General features: G+C 42.7%; 1 protein-coding gene across 4 annotated transcripts in view; it reads right to left on the reverse strand.

The window, feature by feature from the left end:
- Positions 1 to 220: 220 nt before the first annotated feature.
- The window catches only part of RABEP1 (rabaptin, RAB GTPase binding effector protein 1), a 47942-nt gene continuing 24529 nt past the window's right edge, over positions 221 to 23633 (reverse strand). For all 4 annotated transcript variants that reach the window (XM_064677761.1, XM_064677763.1, XM_064677764.1 and 1 more), the window contains exons 5-18: positions 20207 to 20326; positions 18737 to 18872; positions 17850 to 18028; positions 16804 to 16929; positions 14168 to 14635; positions 12124 to 12228; positions 11322 to 11438; positions 10416 to 10514; positions 8849 to 8989; positions 7912 to 8101; positions 7558 to 7613; positions 7024 to 7122; positions 6315 to 6431; positions 221 to 4057 (exon numbers count right to left, since the gene is read on the reverse strand). In XM_064677761.1, coding sequence (XP_064533831.1) covers positions 3956 to 4057; positions 6315 to 6431; positions 7024 to 7122; positions 7558 to 7613; positions 7912 to 8101; positions 8849 to 8989; positions 10416 to 10514; positions 11322 to 11438; positions 12124 to 12228; positions 14168 to 14635; positions 16804 to 16929; positions 17850 to 18028; positions 18737 to 18872; positions 20207 to 20326 — 2055 coding nt within the window. In that variant the 3' untranslated portion in view covers positions 221 to 3955. The remainder of the gene's footprint in view (positions 4058 to 6314; positions 6432 to 7023; positions 7123 to 7557; positions 7614 to 7911; positions 8102 to 8848; positions 8990 to 10415; positions 10515 to 11321; positions 11439 to 12123; positions 12229 to 14167; positions 14636 to 16803; positions 16930 to 17849; positions 18029 to 18736; positions 18873 to 20206; positions 20327 to 23633) is intronic.

Below are 23633 nucleotides of genomic sequence, written 5' to 3' on the forward strand. Positions count from 1 at the left end.
GCTTTCCTCCTGGGAAGGGGATGGTGCAGCAGGTGCTTTATATTCAATCTGTTGCAGTGTCACACCTACAGCTACCTCAGGAGTGGGGGATTGCTGCTGCCTTCAGAAAGCTCCCTGGGGTTATCCTGGGATAGCCTCCCACCCGTGCTCCAGGAGGGGTGCCCAGGGGAAGGCCTGTGGCAATGAGGCAGAGGAGAAAGACCAGAGCAGTGCACACACACACGTCAGCAGCTTTTTTTAATTTGGAACACTTTCTCCATAGAGGACACACCTTCAATACAGTTAACAAATGGTTACACTGGAATCCTGGAGACAGCAGAATTCTACACCCACGATTGCACAGGACACCAATGGCTTGGCTCACTGGAATGCAGTATTAACTTCCAAACACCGTTTGCCTTGAGCAAAAGATGGCTCTGGAGTCCCTCTTGACATTGAAAGGCCAATTCAGTATCTGCTGTAGACAGACTCTAGTGGACAATAAATAGTTGTTGTCCCTCCCCCCTTCCCCTTAGAAAAGGCGACAGGTCAAGCTCAGGTTGGAACAGGAGTTACTGCACTGCTGACACAGCAGGGGGGCCGGGGAAGCTGCTGGGGAGGGAGGGCTGGTACACCCGGGGGAACAGGGTTACCTGACATGCTGCAAGAACACTTTTGTACAGATTAAGACTATACAGGTACAGGAATGCAGACAGACCTCGATCTCGCCCCTGTCACAGCCCACACCACCCACACCCCGTGGATCACAGCTGACCTGGTTACAAAGCACTGCTGGAGTGGGGAGAACCCTCCCCTGACCCCAACCACGCTCCAGAACACCCAGACCTGGAAGGAAGAGCATCTCTTTTCTCACATCTATGAGCAGTAACACCATAATCCATCACCCAGTGAGTATCAACACCAAGAGTTTTACTACACTTCATTTACAATTTGCTCTGCACATTTGGCACACACTGTATTGTTTGGTTTTTAAAGGCCCCTTTAAGTTTATGAAGTTAGAGTTCAGCAGAAGCTCAGAGTTGCTGCTGCTGAAGCTGTGCTGTCCTTCCCCGGGCGGACAGCTGTTTGCAGGGAGCACATCTCCCACCACTGCTGGGAACAGCCAGGCTTCCAATTTCAACACTGAACGGCTTAAAAGGTCTGATCTGAAGTTAAACACCAGCTGGTGAAAAAGCTGATTCGTGTTCCAAAGCTAAAATGGCCACATGTACTGACCCAGGAGCACAGGTGTGCAGGCTCGGGATGGAATAAGGTGGTGAAAAGGAAAACAACCGTGCAAGAATTCTCTGCCCGTCCTCTCCAAACCAAAAGGAAGTTCCTCCACACACTCAAACTGTGCCTGGTTCACAAGCAGGACACACACACTCACACCCACACACACTCATACCCCAGGCAGGCAGAGCTGCATTTGGCAACAGCTACACTGGTACTGTGGCTACGAAGGAGCCCAAACCACTTGCCCACTCACCTCCTTCCCCCCCCTGCAGCCACCACCTCAGGCTGACACCACCACCCCCGTTAAACAGCCTCTAAAAACACAGCCAAGGAAAAGCCACGCCAGCCTGGACTACCTGAAACCATCCAACCCAGGCTGTTCAGGGCAGGGCTGCTGAGCACAGGCCAGTAAGGGGGGCTGGAAGACCAGTAACAGGCCCTGCCCTTGCTCTCTCACACTGGGACAGTCCAGAAACTCAACCAAAATCCTTCTACTGTGCAAGTCCTCGAGGTGCAGTTCCTCAAGTCGCTCAAGAGGGTACAGGAGGTGGTGTAGTTTTGCCACACAAGAGGCCTCCTTACCCCCACTGCACAGGTGAAGTGTCACCAGCTACAGTAACTAACCCAGTAACCAGTTACACCTTAGTTTTTGGCAAGGGAGGGGGGGAACAGAGGAAAACCTCATTCTGCAGCTCCTACTAAAGGCCTGTATTTTTGTCTCCAAAGTTTACCCAACACCATTGGAAAACTGAATGCAGAACACCTGGTACTGGATTTCTGCATCAGGACCTGGCTGCTGTCACCCTCAGCTCAGCACAGAGAAAGGTTAAAAAAACCATAATCTGGTAATAGCCAAATACTAAAGACCTAAGTCACACTTCAATGTCACTTTAATGTGAAATTAAGTGTCATCTTAAGAAGATGACATCTGTCATCTGTTAGTCTAGTCATTACTAAGGTGGGAAAAATGGCTTTTGGGTGTCAGGATTATGAAGGGGATTAATCACTAGGGTGGATAAAATGCTTTAATTCTTGCAGGGAGTGACAAGGAATTGAGCTTGTATGCTGCTTTTTGGCTGCTTTTAAGGCATTCCTCTTCAAAACCACCACTTCTGACTTTGTGTCAGTAGCAGGATATACACTGCTAAAAATAGGATTTAAGCACTTAAAATATAGTCATGTGCACTGCAGTTTGGAGCATCTTCTGTCACTTTTGAAGGTGACAAAGAAAAGCAGATCTCTGACCAAGGACATAAAGAAAAAAAACAGTAAGGAATGGAGGAAAGTCTAAGAAGTTTTGGACAGTGTGATCTGCTCCTTCAGCCTCCTCCTTTTAACTGAGGTTTAAGTAGGGGCCATTCTTAACAACTGGGTTTGCACCACCAGCATCAACACCTGCAGCCACACAGGAAACCATCCAGCTGTGTGAATGGAACTCCAGCAGCTGGAGGAGGAGGAATGGTCACGTTACCCCTGGACATTTATAGAACGAGAAACCCAAACTGATCACCAGAATTCCCTGCCCCTGCTGCCACAGTGTCATTTAAATGTCTGGGTACAGAAACGTGGGACAGTCCCCTCTGAGCAGTGCCCAGACACCAGAGCTCACCCAGGAGCTGCACCAGCACAGTCCTGCAGCTCCTGCACATTCATGCCCTGACTTGGGAGTGAAGGAATCCCTGTCAGCAGGAGGCTGACCCAGAACAGCACCTTCCCTTGACCCCTCCTGGCCCTACACCCGGTGTCACCCACCAGAGCAGACCTGCATCCCCTCGTGGCAGTGCTCACACACTGCACAGGACTTTTACCAGCTTTTTGTTTGTTTGTTTGGGATTTTTTGTTTGGTTTTGTGGGGTTTTTTTCCCCCCAGAGAAGGGATTCCAGGTACTGCTCAGCTTTAGAGATGAGAAACAACCGGTTGTAGCTCCATATTCTGAATTACATTTGTGAGAAGAGATTACAAAACAGTGCATTTCTTGTGCTTTTCTTTCAGTATCTGAGTTCAACAGAAAAATGGCAAGGAGATAAATTCTCAGTACAGCTTTCATTTTCTTTTGGATTAGCATTTATCTGTCCAGGAGAGACACAGCTCACTCACATCCATGTTTCAGCAGCATTCAGATTCTTCACAGAGCCAATGTTTTTTTTAAAAAAAAAAAAAGAAGTACTGAGTTATGAAATAAGGTCAATATCCAGTGTCCTGCTAATAAATTCATATTTTAATATAAAATATTCATACAGCATACTCTACACCTCATTCTCTCTGCTAGCTGAATACTGTTACTGACTATTCAAACAGAAAAACTTCAACCACTTTGCTCTTCAACGTTTTGGAGGGACAATACGGTTTCCAGCAGCTACTTTGATCACAGTAGTGGGGGAAAGGACAGAGGGAAAGACAGGGGTAAATGTTCCAAAACTCTATATTAGGTTACGAAGTCGGCTGAAAGAGGGAAGTTTTTCAGAATGTAAGGACTGATCCCACTCAGTGGAACACGAAACACTGCACTCATTAGTGTTTCCATTAGAAAGTTCTCCTTCCTACACTGCAACTCACCCTTGTGCTCTCTCTTCCTGCCCAGTACGAAACCTTTTTTTCCCCTCTCTAGAAACAAAACTTAAGCCATTGCTCCCCTCTGTTGTCTTCTGCTCTTTCGGTTAGAGTTAAATAATAATTAATGTTGCTATAAAGATGAGTTAAAAACCCCCGACGCGGCCTCGGAGCTGCCCCCGCAGGGTGTCATGTTTCAGGGAGCTGGTTAATGTCCGTCAGTTTTGTGTCGTTCAGGATCGCGCGGATTCTCTCCAGGGAATCTGCCTGTCGGATCCGCTCCAGCTGCACCTGCGGGGAACCAGAGGCACCCGAGTGAGCAAACCTGAGCTCAGGGCCAGAGCCAGAGTGAGCAAAGCTGAGCTCAGAACCAGAGTGAGCAAACCTGAGCTCAGAGTCAGAGTGAGCAAAGCTGAGCTCAGAGCCAGAGTGAGCAAAGCTGAGCTCAGAGCCAGAGTGAGCAAAGCTGAGCTCAGAGCCAGAGCCAGAGTGAGCAAACCTGAGCTCAGAGCCAGAGCCAGAGTGAGCAAACCTGAGCTCAGAGCCAGAGCCAGAGCCGAGCCCGTGCCCCGGGGGAGCAGCAGAGCCACAACGTTGCCCCCGGCTGAGCAATGCAAGGGGGGAGTTAAGCACGGCCTTAATTTAGGCCCAGGAATGGGAGGAAGGAAGACACGATTGTGATTTTACAATTTTACAATAAAACCCCACTTGCTGGGGGGCTCAAGCAAAGCTTCCCCATCGCTCTTTTGTCACTGACGCCGTCCTGGCAAACTGGAGGAGAGATGTGCAAAGTAAAGGAAACTCTCCCAGAGAAGAATGTAAAGGAGGTACAGAGCAGCCTGATGTGTGCCTTGGAGCCCCTCAAGATCACAGCCAAAATGCTCTTGGAGGAAACATCCCATTTCCAAGCTCACTCCTGTTACTTTGCTGATAATCCACCTTCAGCTGTTTCTTACATGCTGAAGAAGTGCCCAGCAAAACTGTGGTGAAATGAATGCCAAGAGCACAACTTATTTATTTATCACATCCAAACTTTCCCATTCTTTGCATTAAGACCTGGGCTTTCAGTTATAAATTCCCACCTAGCATTTAATTGATTTTTAGCCCCTCCTCTGCACTGCTGATTCCTAATTTGGCCAGTGGACCCCTCACACGAGGGGTACTTGTCCATCTCTCCACTGCCAAGGCCAGGGAAGGGAATAATCCTGCCAATAAACCCCAATCCTCACTCAGTGGCAATCTCACACAGCAGATCCTGTGCCAGGTACAGTGGGGATGGCACAGGCCATTGTTTAAACTGGAACCACAAACTGCTGAGACACTGATGTGCAGTAAGTGCTTAGGGCAGAGAGAAAACACAAAATGCAGAGCTACAGCTCTTCCTGAGCTCATCCTGAAGTTGTACTAAACTACCTGCAAGTTCTGGAAGAGTCCACCACACACCTTCAAAGTGGTGGATATGTTTGCCATAAGAACTGCAGTGCTTTGAAATCAATAAATTAAAAAAGAGAGCATGATGACAAACAAGAAGCAACTTCCCAAGCCAGGACAATTCAATAGTCTCCTTTGTCCTACCCACTCCTCCTCCAGACACAGCCAGAACAAGAGAGGACAGATCTCTATTGTCCATCCAGCTAAATTCTGTCTAGTAAACAACCTCCCATATTCTGGTTTTAGTTTTCTAAATAAACCCGAATGCTTGACTCAAAAATCTCTATTTTTCATTCTGAGCAGCCTGGCCAAGGATTCTGAGGAGATGGGGCTGAAATTCAGCACCTCCTCTGTGCTGGAGCATAAAGGGGGGGTAAATTCTCCAAACACTGACCCTGAGGGGAGCCCAGCCCAGCCTTGGCTTCCTGAGGGACAGTCAGTGACTCTGCAAACACAAACTGCAGGTCCCTTCATGTTCTCTCCAGTTCACAGCAACAGAACAGCCCTGACAAACCACAACTGGCCTCCATGAACACCCCTGACAAACCACAACTGGCCTCCATGAACACCCCTGACCAAACTCCTTCCTCCAGCCACCTTTGGCATCTCATCATCCACCACAGCTTCCACTTCTTGGAGGGAATACAAGGAAAGCAACAGTGACAACAGCAAGGATAAGACTTTTAGATGGCATAAACAAAGCAGTAACTCTAACACAAAGATCCCTTTCATAAATTCATATCAAACAGTGCAAGTTCTTTCCTTTGTCCTCAAATATTTGCACCCTAATGATTTACTGTGAAAAGTAACACAGGAGATGGACAATGAAAAACATGGGTTTAAAACCCATCCTTTATGGCTCTTTACAGATCTTTTTAGCACAATAATTGTGTATCTTTGCTGCTCAGAATAAACTGGAATTAAGTAATCAGAATAAAATCCCAATAGGTTTTAGTAATAACATCATACTAGGAATACCTGATCAGTTTATTATACTACCAACTTTTAAAATAGTCCATAAAGACCAACATGAGAAAATTACAACTGCTACTTGTTATTTTGCACAGAAATAATGAAACTAAATTAACACCTCCCACACTGATCACACTTTCCTTACCTGAAGTGTCTGAGAAAGCTTTACAAAATCTCTCTGCACTTGCTCACTGACATCTAATTCAGTCTGCAAACGCTGGGCTTTGTTCTTCTCTTCAAACACCAGCTGCTCCAGGTTGGCCTGGAGAGGAAAAAGACTCTTTATGCCATGCTTAAACTGGATAAAAAAAAGTAGAAGCTTGCATAAACTGATTAAAGAGTGATAGCAGAGCAAAGCAGCAGGGTATTCTCAGAGTCCTGGCAACACATTAAACCAATCTTTCCCCACCTCAGTTTTCCCAACTGCAAAATCAGGGGCTGATACCCACCAATACCCACTAACAAATGTCATTAGGCTGGTTAATGGCTGTTACAGGAGTGACCAGGGATCTCAAAACACAGAGTTCTGAGTTTTAATGAAATATGATCACAGATAAGGGCAGTGACCTGCTGATGAAAATATAACTGGGGTGAGTTTTAGTCAGAAAAGTATTTGGGGGAACGAAGAAAACAAAAATGAGGGTGAGGGGGCAATTCAGCAATTCAGCCCCACTCCTTTATAAACCCAAGTGCAAAGGGATTGGGGTGAGGATTTAACCCACACCCAGGGGACACAGTTTCTCTGCCATTCAGAAGCTTCTTTTTTTTCATTCTTATGTAGTGACACATTCTCTGGCCACAGCTGAGCAGCATAAAAGCTGCAGATATGCCCCACACCCAGCCATCACAGCTACCTTTGCTGCAGTCTCCTTCTTCAGCTGCTCTTCTAGAATGTTCTTTGCTTCCTGCAGACTCTCCAGCTGCTGCAGGTTTTCCTGTGAAGAACTTTCCAACTATATAATAATAATTAAAAAAAAAAAAAGTTATTAAATAAAGCTCCCAACATTTCAGTCTTCCCACAGTCCCTCCATAAGGAAGCACAGCCTAAGTATCTTTCTGGGCCTCAGAAACACACCTAAATAACCTCTTCTAGGGATAAAGAAAGTACCTGAAATAACACTCAGCTCCATTTATTTCTTTTTGGAGCTGGAGAGAAATGTTCAAAGACAACATTTAGGTTAGTACTAGGTATCCTTGTATTAGTTAGGAATTAGTTAACCTAATATTTAGGTTACAGATTAACAAACAGACCAAACACCTTCTAAGGAACAGAACTATGAATGTGTCCCAGTCCTACACTGCCATCAATTCAGAAAAAAAGAACCCTTTGTTTAAAAAAAAAACACATCAAACAAACCCAAAAATTCCACAGTGAAAGGGCTCCTTACCTGTTCTTTTTCCACTTTTATTCTTTCCAATTCAGCTTTTAAACTGGAAATGGAAGCTGAAAAACAAAGAGTATTAAAGCTTAAATGCAAGAAACACAGGAAATTATTCACACCCTGTTTACTTCCATGAATATTTAAAGGAGGATTAAGCCCATTTTACATCAAAGGTACCTCAGAAGCAAACAAGTACAAAAGATTGTACTTTTGTTTTCAGAAGCACAGTTTGGTGTATCTGCTATCAAAAGTGGCCAGTATTTAGAATTCAGATAAGTCAATGTATCACAAAATCAAGTCTTTGTGCACCTCATGAATTTCTAATATTCCTATTTTGGGACTCTTTCACCCCTGCCTCACCTATTTCCTCTTTGCAATTCTCTATTTCCAGCTGTAGGGTTTCTTCTATATTTTCTTTCAAATATTGCTCAGCCTGAATCTGTTCTTTTAAGAATAAAATCTCGGCCTTGAGCTTCTCCTCGAGGTGATCAGCTGCTGTCCTCACACTAATGATGTCTTCACGGTACTTCAGGATCAGCTCACGGAGCTCCTGGAGGAGGAAATAGGTGTGTTAGGATCTACCCACAGCACTGTATTCATCAGCACCCAAACCAAAAATAAAGCTATGCTGCCCTGAGGTCTCTCCCATCATACCAGACCCTGCATCCAGCAAGATATTAGAACAAAAATCCAAGTTTTTTTGGCCACAGGAAACAAAGAACATGTGAAGATTCATGTCCCCACAGGCTTATTATGATGTTCTCCCTGCCCTTCACCTCCCCCAGTATTTTAATCTTGACCAAAGGGAGTGGCCATGAAAGGGCTGATAAGGTTTATCATTATTCCATGAAAGGGCTGATAAGGTTTATCATTATTCCATGAAAGGGTTGATAAGTTTATCATTATTCAAGGCTCAGGATTATTACTGGTCTTAACTGGACAGGAGTGACTGACTTTGCTTGACTTATTGAATCAATGCACTGGAGCCCTGGTGACTGAACACTTGTGTGCCCAGTTGCCAAATACAACTTAAACTGGCTGAACTGGGCTAAACCCACACTCCACTGACAACAGAGCAGCCATCAGGCCACAGGTAACTCATTTCATTATCATTTATCATTTTACACCAATGGCACAGTGGGATTAGGCTGCTGGTTTTGTACATCACAGACTCACAGGGTTAAAATCCCAATTATTGTTCATTGTGCTGTTTGAGACAGCTTTGTGATAAAGAACAACATTCCAGTGAGATCCAGTCACATGCATTTTTGGTGTCAGTGAGTTAAAAATGTTTTACCTCTGCTGCTTCTGGTAGGATGAAATCTTCAGCCTGCTGTAAAGACACGTGCAAGCTGTGCTTTCCTTGAAGACTTTCATTATCTTTTTGCAGTCTCACCAACTCTTCTGAAACCTGCTCCCTTGACTGTGTCAGGACAGCCTCCAGTGCAAAGAAAAGCATAAATTCTCACTTAGGGTCATGCTCAGATCTCTTCTGCTCCATTTACTATCACCAGCAAATGCTTTCAAAAGCCTGGGGAACTGATTTTCTTTGTAAAGAAGGGAAACAAAATGATGGTGTGGATCAACATGAGGCTCTTGCCTGGCCTGTGCACCAGGGATAAAGGCAAGATCAACTTTAACTGTACAGGCAGAGAGGAGGAAGCAAGTGATAAATACAGCATTGCTCAGTCTCCCACTTTTCTTCTGTATTTATCCATTAACTGGCTGTGCTCAGGGAGGGGTAGGAGTGGGGGAATCACATGTGGTTTCAGGAACTGGCAGTGTGATGTTTATTAAAGTGTTTATTAAAATTACAGCACTCAGCTGTAAGAGCAGGTTATTAAAAAACCTGAAGCATTCCTCCTGAAACTTTCCATGGTAGGTGTCTGCCTCCCACTGTTGTCTGAGGGGAACATCAAAACAGATGATCCCTTGTAAAGAAACAGGATTAAGAGGACATGCTCTGCCTGCATTATAGAAGGAAAAAACACCAGTGAACTTTTCCAAGAGAAATGTTGGTCTGGTATGGGGAATCAGGGACTTGGGCTCTGACAGGAGCTGGGCCATGGGTGGGCAGCATGAAAAGCAGGCTCAGATTCATATATTTTCTGGGTCTCCTGCACCTCCTCAGACATGCTCTCCCACAGAACATCTCTGCAAGCAATGCCCTGATGTCCTACAGACAACACCAGACCCCAGAAATGCAATACTGGCATTCATGAGGAGGAATTCTCTTAGTCCCCCAGATATGCTGTGCCAGGGAGGAAAAAAGAACCACCCTGATTCTAACACAGGAGGGAATTAATTGCTCTAAGGAAGTCAAGCTTAGCTCTAGAACACGAGGTCCTACTCCTGTTCTCTGGCTTAATTCCAACAAGATGCTCAAAAAAAGTTTAAGAAAATGAAGTTCCCATCCATATCTCTTCTGGGTGTTAAGGTTGACATTTTAAGCCTGACCTGTAAAAACACTGAGCATTCATCTCTAAAACTCAAGAAAATATTCACTAGTGATGGTGCTTGTGATGAACCCTGAAAAACTGCCTGGAGAAATTCTACTGTCTTCAGATTTGAGGTAAAATTAAGATACTAAAGGGGCATGAAATGTAGATAATGAATAAGGGGAAAAAATGTTGTCTAGGGATCTCCATACACATGAATATGCATGACCACACTATAACAGACTGACACAAACTGTCCCAGGCCCAGCACTTGCCATCACAGCTCACTTGACCAGCCTCTTTACAAGTTAAGATGCTCAGCTCTCTCCAGCCAGCTGGGCAGCAAGACAAAGTCTTTTACAAACATATTGAGCTCCAAGGGTCAGACAGGGCTGGCCAAGGATTTTGGGGTTTAACCTGCCTTACCATTTGCTCCTGGACACTCCTCTTGGCCTGCAGAAACGCCTGCTGCAGTTCACTGAGGAAGTTCTCTGACTTCTGACACTTGGCCATAAGCAGGGAGATCTGAAAAAAAAAAAGAAAACCCACACAGACATGTTAGAAATAAAGCATGAAACAGATTTTGAAGAAGAAATAACCCCCAAAGTTCTCTTGCCTGTTATTAGTCATAAATACCCTTTTAAACATTTCAAACTAATCCCCTGAAGTTTATGCTGTTAATTCCTTGTTCAGTAAAACAGGAGTGCAGCTCAAGGCAGTAAGGAGAGATGCTGTGCTTCTACCCAAAGAATACACTTACATGCTATTTACCAAACTCTAAGCAACAAATAAACTGTTAACTCTAATCAAATTTAAAAGTAAGCCAGTTCACAGGCACTAAAAGGAAGCTGCAGAGGTTTTTTCCTAAGTTTTCAGCATTTTAAGGTAACTTTTGTACCTTTTTCTGAAAGCAGTCACCTTCAAAAACTTTACTGTTATTGTTTTTTACAAAAACAATAACTTTTAAGTTATTCTAAAACAACATGAGGTAATTAAGTAATGCTTAATCTTACTGTTAAGAGCATGTTTGGGTTATTTCATACACAGGTCACTTCCAAACTCAAACACTACTCAAATTCCTATTATCACTCTGTAACAGATTTCAAGGTTAGAGTTGATATTTTAATGCCAAAATTTAGTAGCATGATATCAGAGACATGTTAGATTTATCTAGAAACTGTGCAGACTCAGGTGGAGCAAAACTAACCCTAGAAACTCTCATTTGTGTTGCCTCTCCAGTCAGTAGTCCCTCTGTATCTAACACTAGAGGAGTTCTTGTTACATCCTTTGAAGAGCAGTATCCCCACCATCTCTGTCACCAAATGCTTGTACCTGATTAGAGGAGTCTTCAGCACTTTGTTTCATGTAATCCTCCAGTTCCTGTTTCTCCTTCATTGTCTTTTCCAGCTGGTCATTAGCCTGCCTCAGCATCACCTGCAGCTTTTTCACCTGGGTTGGCACAACAAAACCATTTCATTTTCCATTCTCTTGGGGAGCATTTATTTCTTGAACCACAACACACCTCCAAACCACAAAACCAAGTCCAGCAACCCAGAAGATCCTTTGCTGTTCTTCTGAAACACCCTCCAGCACAGATTACCCCTCTGAGGAAACACAGGACACCATGGGACACCAGGCTGCTCTGGCCCATTGCCATGTAATGACTTCAATCACTTATTTCAAAGCAGAATGTGACTCATCTGAAAACTGTTCTTCAGTACATGACAGGAAACAAAGATCCTCCAAGACCCCACAGTCATTTGATGCTCTTAGGATGAGGTCCTCTGCTGTTAACAGTTCTTCCAGTATCAAAGATAATAGAATTTAATGCATGACAAGCATTTTAAAATATAAATTATGAAAGATACTGACTTCAGCATGGGCAGAACACTTTTTATAGAACAGTGCCTTTACTGCATGGTCTTATAGCACCAGATAAAGTGGTTCTTGGAGGCGAATCCTTCAGAAATATGCACATATTGGTGCTCATGGCCACACACTAATGACAAATCAGATTATTTCAATAAAATGTCACAAGTTATCTAGATTTTAATTGAGCAATGTCAACACACTTAAAATCAGCTGCAAAAACAAAAAACAACCAAACTTTCTAAAGTGAGAAGAGAAATCCCACCTGGTCTCTTGTCTCAGCCTCCTGGATCTGGATGCCTTGCAACTGCTTCTCATAGTTGGAGCACATATCACAGCGCCTGCCCAGCTTGTTCCCTGCATTCTGCACCTGCAGAACACACAGTTATCACCTGCCAGAAAGGCCAAGAAAGTCTTCAAGGAATGCAGGAATGCCACACACTCTCAGGTGTGCTGTGTGATCACAAAATATTACAGGTAAGAGACAGTGGCAGAATGGTGTAATGGCCAGATTAAGTTGCTCTAAAAGGAAAGGATAACGTGAATCAGCTGTGGGATATCAGCTTTTCCTGGCTGGAGTCCCACTCTCAGCACAAAGGCAATAAGCCATGACATGGAAGAGTTCATCAAGTCACTCAGTGTGTCCTTTTCACATAAAGAAACCAAACAGGAGAGATGAAAATAATAGTGTGCAGCAGGGAAACAAAGAGTAAACCTGCTGCCAGTTTGGAACTGTAATGGGTTTTGGCCAAAGAGACAAGTGGAAGTTCTATCAAAGGTTCAGCTGCAAGTCAGGTTTGAGCTGAAACTGTGTTTGTATTTGCTGCTCCATGTCCCACCCACAGAGTGGCATCCACACACCCAGCCTGTGCTCCTGCCTCCAGAAACACGTGGGAAGCAGCACATTTCTGCTTGGAATTCTAAGAAAGGGTTGGAGTGAAGCATCATCAGAATGGCAACAGGGCAAGGAAATACTCAAGAGTAGGGGATTTAACTCAGCTCTGAGATCAGGATGCTGTCATTTCTCCAGACACAGCAAATCAGCAGGAAAACAACAACAATAAAAAAGCAACTTTGCAACAGGTTTGGAGAGACCTCCTAAGTAATGATTTGCACTTATTAAGGAAATAAAAACATCATTAGTTCTTCATCTCATCTGTCCTTTATCTGGCCTCTTCTTCCCTGCATTCTTACACTCCTTTTTTTTTACTCCCATCTTGTCCTCTTTTCCACCCACTACGGACTGTTATCTCCCCCCACCCTTCCTTTTCTTCCCCTTAAAGTGCTGCTCCTTGGCCTCTCTTCCTCTGAAAGAGTAACCACAGGAAACCCCAAATACTCCCCTTTTCAGCAAGAAACCAAATGCAAGCTTTGAACTGGCATCACATAAAGCTGCTGAAAAATGGACAGGCAGAACACCCAGAAGCAACAATTTCCTTGGTCATCCACACTGAAACTGGCACAGGGCTTAGTCTAATCTGCTGCTTGTCGCTCTCAGAAATGGGTTTCTGATGATGCAAGTGCCTAAAAATTTCCTGAAGCTCCCTCTGTGGTAGCTTTGTGTGTTAGGCATAGTTTGGATGCTCGTTTCCAAATTGCACCCCATGCAGAACCCTCAGCAAAAGCCCTTGGCACACAGAGCAATACTGTTAGCTTTGCTCCTTCCAGGTCATCCCCAGTTCCACTATAACACCTTTTCTTAGTTTCCCATTTTCTCCTTTTCTTGGAGTTCTCCCATCTTTTTTCACCCTCTCACACAATCCTGAGATCAACAGCCAGCCCTGCCAGACCCTCCCCTGTGTTTAGTAAAAGTGACTGTCCCACAAGCAGAGCCAGGTAACACTGTTCACATCCAATGTGCTTTACCTACAGAAGCATTCCAAGAGGGAAAAGTGAAAAGCTGCCTATGGCTCTTGCCCAGAGAAGCTGTGGCTGCCTCATCCCTGGAAGTGTTCCAGGCCAGGCTGGACGGGGCTTGGAGCAACCTGGGCTAGTGGAAGGTGTCCCTGCCCATGGCAGGGGGTGGGACTGGATGGTCTTTAAGGTCCCTTCCAACCCAAGCCATTCTGTGACTCTGTGATCATGCTTCCAAAGAGCTTCATTTCCACCAGCTCCCTGGAGCCCTCGGGGAGTGCTGCTGGCTGTGGTTTCCAAGGCATTTAGGAAGAGCAGCTGTTCTTTAAGTGATGCTGAAACAAAGGGAGCAGGTTATGGTGTCCTGCTCTCTCCTTTCACACCTGGCTGTGTGGACAGCAAAGGAGGCAGAGCTTTGCCCTGGCAGGGCAGTGACAACAGCAGTAGGGACTCACCTCCTTCTGCAGCAGGTTCCACTCGGTCTCGCTGACCAAGCGATACCCGCTGGGAGACACATAAGCACTCTCCACGCCCTGGGTGACACTGGAAAGCAGGGAAGCAGTCTCTTCTTGCTCTGGTGTCATAGCTTTGATTGCTTTTTCCTGATCTTTGGTTAACATGAACCCACTTGGCATTTGCAGAGATCCAAGGGAGGCCGTATCAAAGTTCTCAGACACCGAATCCGCTCCGACGAGTGGCCCGAAATCCGACTCGTCCAGGTTCCCCGCGGACTTTGCTTTGTTGTTGTATCCTAAAGCTTTGGACTGTAAAGACCCAGATGTCCCCAGACTGTCTGTTGACTGTGCTCTCCTTAGTCCATCTTTAAACATATCAGTGTCTGATTTATTGAAAGACTCTCCAGAAGAAAGAAGCAAGTCTGCATCCAGGGAATGGACTGAGCCATGGGTGCTGTTCACCTGCACCTGGGATGGGAAAACAAGGAAGAAAAAATTGCATACTCCACCTTGGTAAGGTACAAGAGGAATGCTGGACACCAATATCAGACCTGGTAAAGGCAAATTTAAATTGGCTTTGGCAAGAACACCTGATCACTGAGCTTAAGATGGCAGAGGAAAGGACAGAGAACTGCAATGTGCCTGCTAGAATTAAAAAAAAAACAAATAAAACAAGTAAAGAAGAGTCTTCCGTTAACAAAATGTTTTTGTAAGAATCTGTCTTCCTGCCAGACAAGCAAGGACACAGTCACCTTCCATCTTCCAATATCTGAAACAAGATGTTTCTTCCCCTGAAGAGATAAACTTGCAATATCCCTTCTACAACTGTAACCTAAACACAGTAGGCAAATACTCCATCTTCACTAGTAAATTCACAAGTCTTTCATAAACCAAAAAACTTCACACTAACAAAAAAATTAAATAAAGAATGATATCCTTAAAATCTGCTCTGTACTGACAAGTGAATGTTGTTGTTCTGTTCCTTTCTTCTGATTTGAGCATCTCACAAAATACTGAAATATTTTCTTCACAAGATTATTTGTACATAAAATAAAATGAAAAGGGAAAAGGTTGGGCTTGAACAGAAGGGTATCCTGGGGAGGGCCAGCACCAAAAGTCACACAAGCTGTCCTGTGCCTGTCTGAGGCACATTAAGTCTCCTGGATCTATTTTTATTTTTTGTAGCACTGAAAAGAGAGCAGCAAGGCTTTATTTAAAAAGCATATGACTGCTTTCAAAATACCTTCCAATATATTATGCACTTTTGCTTTGCCATCAGACACAGGAAGAAAATAACACTGAAAACCAGCCTCTTGAGAAAAATTATCACTTCTGAAATAGGTCCAGCAGAGACCAGCAGGCTGCTGGCACTTCATATAGGTGCTTATAACCTATAATATACATATATTATGCACTACTGGATTATGACTGTTGTAAATGCCTTGTTTTAATCATTTTTAGGCAATAATATTTTTATTTGCATTTATATATATGAGTTTAAGTTCATAATAAAAATGTCAAGAGAATACACACTTATATAAAACTGTAGATTCAGACAACAACTGTTTGGTGATAACCAAAAGAAATCAACAGATCATTTGTTTGTATTGCAAAGTGCCCCACACAGAAGGGCTCAGAACTCAAATTATGACAAGTTGTAAGGACATGATGGATAACATGATTCATTACCACACATCAAACACCCTCTGTACAGCTAAAAAGGTCATAAATAACAACAAAACCAAAGACATATAGAAAACCAAAACACTTTGGAAACTAAGCCCTTTCTCAAAATGTAAAATTTGCCACTATATTTAATTCTAGGAATTGTACATATGTTTGTGATTAAGGGACTAAAGCATATCCAAGGAACTGAGATTAAAGAAAACAACACAAGATAAATTTTTTGTTCACCATCAATGTGTCTTATTTGCATATCTGGGTACAGAAGGGTCAGTTTGCACACAGCAGTTGTAACAGAAAGTTGTGTCCTGACTGTAGGATGAAGGGTAGAACTGGATCTCAGCTACACTTAGATGCTATTTCTGCATTCTGAACTGTTATAAACCCTTGATAAAAATTAAGAGCAGACTCTAGAAGTATACAGGTTTTTTCCCTTTGAAAAGGATAAATAAACCAGGCAAAATACTGGCTTACTCTGGAAATTCTCGAGTCTCCTGAGGCTTAAATAAGCTTCTGTAGCACAAAAACTTAGTGGGTTTTTATTAATTTTTCCTTCTTTTGACTTACAAAACCAAAATGGACCCTGTGAAATGGCAAGCACAGAATTCAACAAGTAGGTTAGCAAAGTAGCCACAACACCACTTGCTGAATGTTCAGATATAATTGGCTTAATTCTGAATATTTAGCTGTGTTAAAACATGGTCATAAAGCCAAAGAAAATGTAACAGCAGTTCACATCCAGAATGCAAAATGTAAATTACCATTTTTAATGGCACCTCTCAGGATTGTGCAGTGTTGTCTTCCAATCTTTATTACAATTTATATACTCAAGTTCACCTCCAAGGAGTTTTTATTGCTTAATGAGAATTAGAGGCTACAGAGAATGAAGGAGACTAACTTTGCACTTGCATTTGCAAGGAGGAATGTGCAAGTGAAAGATCCAATGGTTTTACCTCTTCATTAGAGAGCTGGGTAAGGGTTTCCTCAGGGGCCAGAGAACATGAAGCTTTTGTTTCATCATCTGAATCTTTCTGCTTCTCTTCCTTTGTCTTGCTAAGCCTTTGCTGATCATCTTCTTCCTAGAAATCAGTGGTCAATGGAGAACACAAATAAAATGGGATTCAATTTTGCCACAGTAGTCATGACATCAGCTTTCATGATAAACTAAGCTACAAAAAAGACACAGGAAAATATTATTTTGGTTAAATCCCCAGTGTTTATCACAGAAATATTCTTTTAGTTAAAAAATTTAGTGTTCTTTTCACAAGGCACCCAAACTGACTTAAATGAGAACCTACTTTCCAAGCTTAGTGGCCAATTCATGTTTTAGAATAATTTTATTCAAAGAACATATTACCTAGGTGAAAATTCTTATTATGGGCATTACCAAATAAGGAACAAAACTAGCTGCTACACTGGCTGTTGTACAGAATATATATATATATATATTTGCATCCCTGAAGGCCCATTAACAGCCATTTACAAGCATGAACTCTAAAAGTGTGAAAAGAGCAGGTGCCTTGATCACTCTAAACAAGGGAAAAGAATCCAAAGAAAGACATCATAGATCATTAAGTCATAAAGTATGTACACAATCATTTGTATAAGATAACTTAAGACCAAGGTCTTAATTTACACCTAAGATATGTATTTGACTGGAAAAACCTAGAAAGAAGTGAAACTTGCTGCCCTGACATCCTTACCCCAGTTGTTTCGCCTCACAGATGACTGTTTCTTCCTTCAAGGTTAATTTCTGGATATTATTACCTATTTAACTATTGGCAACATTACTTTTAAAGTTACTGTATACATTAATATTAAAATGCTGGAGAGTTTCTGTTATAAAACTGCCAGAAGATTCCTGTTCCAACTGTCAGCTCGCGATTTTTGAGGTATTGACACGCTCGTCTCCAACGCTTGATTTCCATACCTGTTACACCACATCAAACCCACAGCATCCCAAAAAAACAGAAAGGAAAAGAGGGAAGCAGCCAGTAACCTGATCCTTTTTTTTCAGTTCTTCCACCTGCCGGAGCTGCTCCGAGGTCAGGACGATCTCCATCCTCTGCATGTCCCTCATCAGTAAACGCTGAGACTCCAGGAACTGGTCATTGGCTTTTTGCCACGTGTGTTTCAACTGGTTGTGCTGCTGCCTCTCTTGCTCTAAGAGGTGGCAAACTGTGCAGAAAGAGAGTCACTCTGAACCAGAATTGTTTTAACATCTTTGCCAAAGAGATGCATTTTCCTGAATAAAAGCAGTTATTGTTCTAATCACACAGTCGGGCTCTGTTCAATAACTGTTCAGGATGAAATAAGACATTTTCTTAATTCCCAAACTTGGCTTTTGATAAGGGATGTATTACTGACAGTTTACAATTTCCCAATGAGGAGGCTAACACCTCAACTCCATTCATGAGTTCTAATAGTTTATTTTTTGTAGTGATGGTTTCAAAAGACTGTCTCCTACATCCCAATTTCTTTCGGCAGCAGGTTCTGGATTTCATTCCTCTGCACTGCCATTAACACACCCACTCCAGCACCAGCACTGACACACCTCAGGGAGCCAGATCACTACATTATGGAAATAATGATCATAATGATACACAAATAAGACACATATAATAAGAATGAAGCTTACAACACTTTAAGAACTTAGAAATTCAAGAGCATCCCTCGAGAAAATGAATGGCTCCGTTGTTTTTCTCTGTCATAAAAGAACCCCACATTCAACAACATTTTAAGGCCTTTCACATTTAAAAACACTGCTTCCCCCTCCCAGTTTCTTTAAATCCAATTCAAATAAGAGATGAGAAAATAATTAACAGCTATGTTGGGGTTTGCATCCTTAAGTGAAGAAGAATGAGAGGTTTGTTATTAGGGAGGTACCTTCGTGGAGTTCTTTCCTCAGCTTCTCTGCATCTTCCTGCAGGACTGATTTCTGTGTGTTGAGAACAGCCACATACATCTCCAAGTCTGTCCTGCATGACTTCTCAGCTTCCAAATAATGGTTCAGTTCTTTAACCTGAATAAAAACAGGGAAAGTCAACCATCCCAGTCTGGGGACACTCTCAGGAATTTCCTTCTTGTTAGAAGTGAGTGTTGCCTGTTCAGGTAATGGACAGGTGCTGAAAGGTAAGTTTATTTCTAGAAATCACAAATATTCAACTTGCACAATGCTTGTATTTATTTCTGAACACATTACTCATTAAAATTCTGCTAAGTACAACCTATCAGTGCATCACAGTTATAACAGCTGGATCACAACAGCACTGAGATGGCAAAGGGGCAAAATATCTCAGGAAAGCAGATAGAGAAGCAATCCCTTAATTAGTGCTGATAAGCCAACAAATAAGTAGGATGTGGAGATGGTTTAAAATAGAGCAATAACAGTAGTCAGAAAACAGGACTATGGGGCAAGCTTGAACTGAGCCTAAGAAGAGAGAAAACTTAGGGACAGACAAGAAAAGAAAGATTCCAACTCATGAAATACTGTTGCAAAAAGAAAGGAAATCTGTCAGTGAAAAGCAATTATTTCAAGAAATACTGAAGAAATATATTTAGATTGTTTTCTTCTTGTTTTTTAAATAGCAAAGGTAACAACAAAGAACTAACAAAGCCCTGCAGAGGCTGAAGAAGCTCTGGTGAGAACCTTTGAAGACAGGGTTACCTAAACATCTGTCAGACGTGATGGAGAAACAGATCCCACCTTGGAACAAGGAACAAGAGTGAAAGATCTCTTTATGGCACTATTCAGTTTTATGGTTTGCTGAGTCACAAATCACAGGAGGTTTTGTCCTGGAGGAAACAAAAGCCTTCAGGCAGTTCCTAACTGGCTGCACAGAGCTGCTGTTCATCTTCCTCACCACAGGCCGGGAGGTGCCGGTGCCAGCCCAGGGCTCAGGACAGCCCTTGGGCTCTGACTGCCACTGACAGTGGGACAGCTTCTCCTGCCCCAGGACACCAAGTCTTCCATCTGCTACAGCCTTTAAGCCTTTGAGATGGAAAAATCTGACTCCCAGAGTCTCTGTGGCTCCAAGTGTGACGGTAAGCTAAAGGCCAGGCTGCCGGACAGGTGCAAAGCAGGGATTTTTTCTGGAGTTTTTCCTATTACAGACCTGAAGCTGTGCAATTTACTCTGAGCACAGATCACACACAGACACACTGCCAACCCCCAAAACAAAGATTGAAAAATATATATACAGGCTAAATATGCCATTTGAGCTACAGGAGACAAGATGTGTGGGGCATGAAGAGTTTCACGAGACACACTTTTTCTCTCTTACAAAATCTGACTTCTCTGCACCAAATTAGCAGGTTGCAGGATATAAACAGGATCCAGTTACAGCTCCACCTCACCTTGGATGCTTCCAACTCTTTGATTTTTTCTTCAGCTTCTCCCAGTTTCTCCTTGAGGGCTGCAATCTCCTTCTCCATGGGCATCACAACCGAACGCAGCTTCTCAGCATCTTCCTGGGCCTGGAGTTGGGGCAATAAATTGTAACACATCATCACCACAGTTTTCACCACAACAGCTTCCAGTACTGGAGACATTTGGAGAAAATCTCTACATCAACCAGAAAAGCTAACTGAACTTCCACTTTCACTCCCACTGCTGCTTATTTAGTTCTGCAGCCACCTCTGTGACAACAGGCTGATATTACTCTGTTCACAGAAGGCCACTAAATTTTAAATCCACATATGGATTAGGCCATGAATATCTGCTTTAGAAGAGAATGTTAGCAAATCTGTCACTCTTGATACCTGAGAGAAAATTTATGGATTAAGTGTTTCACTTTTCTGTTATTAAAGGCCTAACTGTCCTGCAACCTGCTGCCACAGAGCACATACAAAAAAACCCAAAAGAACTGCATGGTGAGGTACTGGCCAGGCAGTTGCTTACTCAGGAAATTAAAAGTAAAAGGATCTGCAAAATGACACACAGTATAGCTTGATTCTGTTTTGGAAGATCATTTTTCAGCTTTAAATTACTCCTGAGGTAGCATCATGTTTTGGTGCAACTGTACTAAGTATTTCAAAATATATAGAGACAATTTATCAAAAACCCCGTGATTTTTTCAAAAAGTAGTTCTGAAAGATCAAATGGCAACAGAATTAAAGGACTGATACAAGGAAAGGGAAAAAAAAGAGAAAGAGTCAGGTAAAAATCACGAGAATTAAAATGAGAAATAGCACTCAGTGTTCAAATCTGGAACTGCACATGTCAAAGGGTGGCCCTGACATCCCCATTTCTTAAATGCTCTGTCCTTCCTTTCCTTTTCCTGCCCTTTCCTGTCTTCTGCTACATTTTGTCACTGCTGGAGCACCAATAAAATCCGTGAGCAAAGCAAGGGACGTCACAGGGCAGGGAACTCAATACCAGGGCCATGTGACTGTCACATGCACACCCAGACCTGTCACTGGCAGCCAGCAACCCATCAGTCACAATTTTTGAACAGATGGGAGCAGGAGTTCCACTTCAAAGAGTGCTTTATAGTTCATTTATTGTATCACTTCCATTCATTTAATGCTACCTCTAGCTGGCTCATAGAGACTAAAAATAGCCCAACATTTTCTGGACTGTTGAACGTGCTCTTTTCTAATTATTCTTGATAACTGCAGGAATATTTCACTGCCAGTCTGTTTTCACATGGTTCAACACTGAGCACAGAGCAACAAATATGTCCATGATGGAACTCATCAGTTCAGAGAAATAGCCAGAAAGTTCTCTGAAAGCAAAACCAGACTGTGAACAGCGACCAACTGGAAAGAAAAAAACTGTATCAAATTCCACTTAGAGAAAAATTACTCCAGCTTTTGCTGCTTGGTAAATGGAGCTGAAGTTTGTTGACACTGGGGTTGCAACATATTGTAAGGATCCATATTAAAGGTCAGTGTGATACAGAGCTGAGAACTCAGAACAGCTGATACCTGCTAACAAAAGGAGTGCTGGTCACTGGGTCTGCTCTTGGAGGTGAAGAAGAATTACTGAGATGCTCAAATTGAGGTTAAAATTCCCACTCAACCTTTTAATAAAAGGAGAGTATCTATCCTGTTGAAAAATGCTACTTAAAGATTCTGCTACATGTGGCAAGAGGTGCCACAGCATCACACTTCCTGTGCTAAAAGGTGTTATTCAGACTCCTCCAGGAGGTGTGATCCTTGAAATGTTTATTTCCTTCTAACATTTTGTCAAACTAACTTGGCTGTCCAAGGCCATGGTTTTACATATGATCATATTTACTCATTCCTTAACCAAAAATCAAGAGGCCAAACCACTTCTGCCCCAGCAAAGCCTGCTTCCCCCAGCACAGCAGCTGCAGAACACGCTGTGAGGGATCTCCAGACCACAGCATGAAGATGATTCCATGGAGAGAACATGCTAAAAATGAGTCCAAGCCATTTTCAGGGGAACAAAAGCCTGACTGGAGAAATCCCAGGTAATATTATACCTGAGTTTGTTCCTTAAAAAGGGGACAAGTGGAAAACACACAGACACAATTTGAGAATTTCTCTTTAAAGCAAGACTAAAGCATTAGCCCTCTAAATTTATTCCACTGTTCTTTATCATTACCAACTAAAGTAGTTTACTGTGTATCAGATTTTATGGCCAACCCTCTCACAGAAATCAGATTACTCTCCCCTTCCAATTTCCCCTCTCCTGAGCAATAAGCACAACTTCAGAACAGGAGGTTTGTCCCTCCTTGTTCTCTCTAAATGGAAAATACCTGCTCTGCAGACTCCTGCTACTCAGTTTGACACAACTGTGCTAAGAAGAGTATTTATATTCCCCACAGCTCCAACAGCAAAACAGATCCTTTCCTGAACCAGAAAATGAGGTCTGACTTTAAAAAGAGTAGCCAAAATTTGCCAGTGGGCAACTCATCCCCACCATGTCATTTATCCAGCGGGAGCCCAGTCATTCCCAGAGAAGAACTTGCATGGAAGTACCTGCTGCTATGGTGGATTGCTTTTAGCATCTGTAAAAACAAAAAACCCCAAACCTATCTGGTACCACAACCCAATAAGAAAATAGATTTTTATAAATCATCAATAAGCTTCCTGAAAGATGAGTGTTAAGCATGTTAATCACTAGGCCAAGGTATTTACTTTTTTTGACTTGGGAAGGGAAATTAATAATACAAAGTTTTCAGCACAGATTTCTTAGAAATCATTGCTTTATGATAAAAATAATTGAACACAGAATTTTTCCACAGCAATTAGCAACCTGAAATATATTTACATGGAAAAGCAAAACAGTTGCTTCCAGACAAGGGCACCAGTGTCCCACCAGACATGCTCCCTGTGATGCTCAGGAATGCCAAATACCAGGTTTGCAGGAGAGACTGGGATACCTCTGGCAAAGTGGTCACATCTAATAAATACAGCTCAAAACAGGGTGCTCACCAAAATACTGCCCATCCACTCCAAGTGCTCCCAAATCAGGACAAACAATATATACCCTGGAAGTGTGAAATTCCAAATCTGTGCCTTCAACCAAATGAACTAACTTAAAATTCAGAGAGCTATTTACAGACTTTATAAATGCTTTTGTTAACTTCTCTTTCAGGGGAAAAAAAGTATGCAGGCAATAAGGATAATTTTTAGTAAATATGTGGGCACAGTATTAAATTTCATGGGTTTTCCTTGTAGCTTAAATGAATTTTATAGTCAAATTGAACACAACTGAACAGAGATATTATCCAGTGCCCTGGACAGAAACACATGGCTCACAATCATGTCTCTGGTCTGCTCATTCTTCTCACCTCAGCTCCCATTGAGAATT

Source organism: Pseudopipra pipra, chromosome 21 (assembly GCF_036250125.1).
Source record: "Pseudopipra pipra isolate bDixPip1 chromosome 21, bDixPip1.hap1, whole genome shotgun sequence".
In the NCBI taxonomy this organism is placed as follows: domain Eukaryota; kingdom Metazoa; phylum Chordata; class Aves; order Passeriformes; family Pipridae; genus Pseudopipra; species Pseudopipra pipra.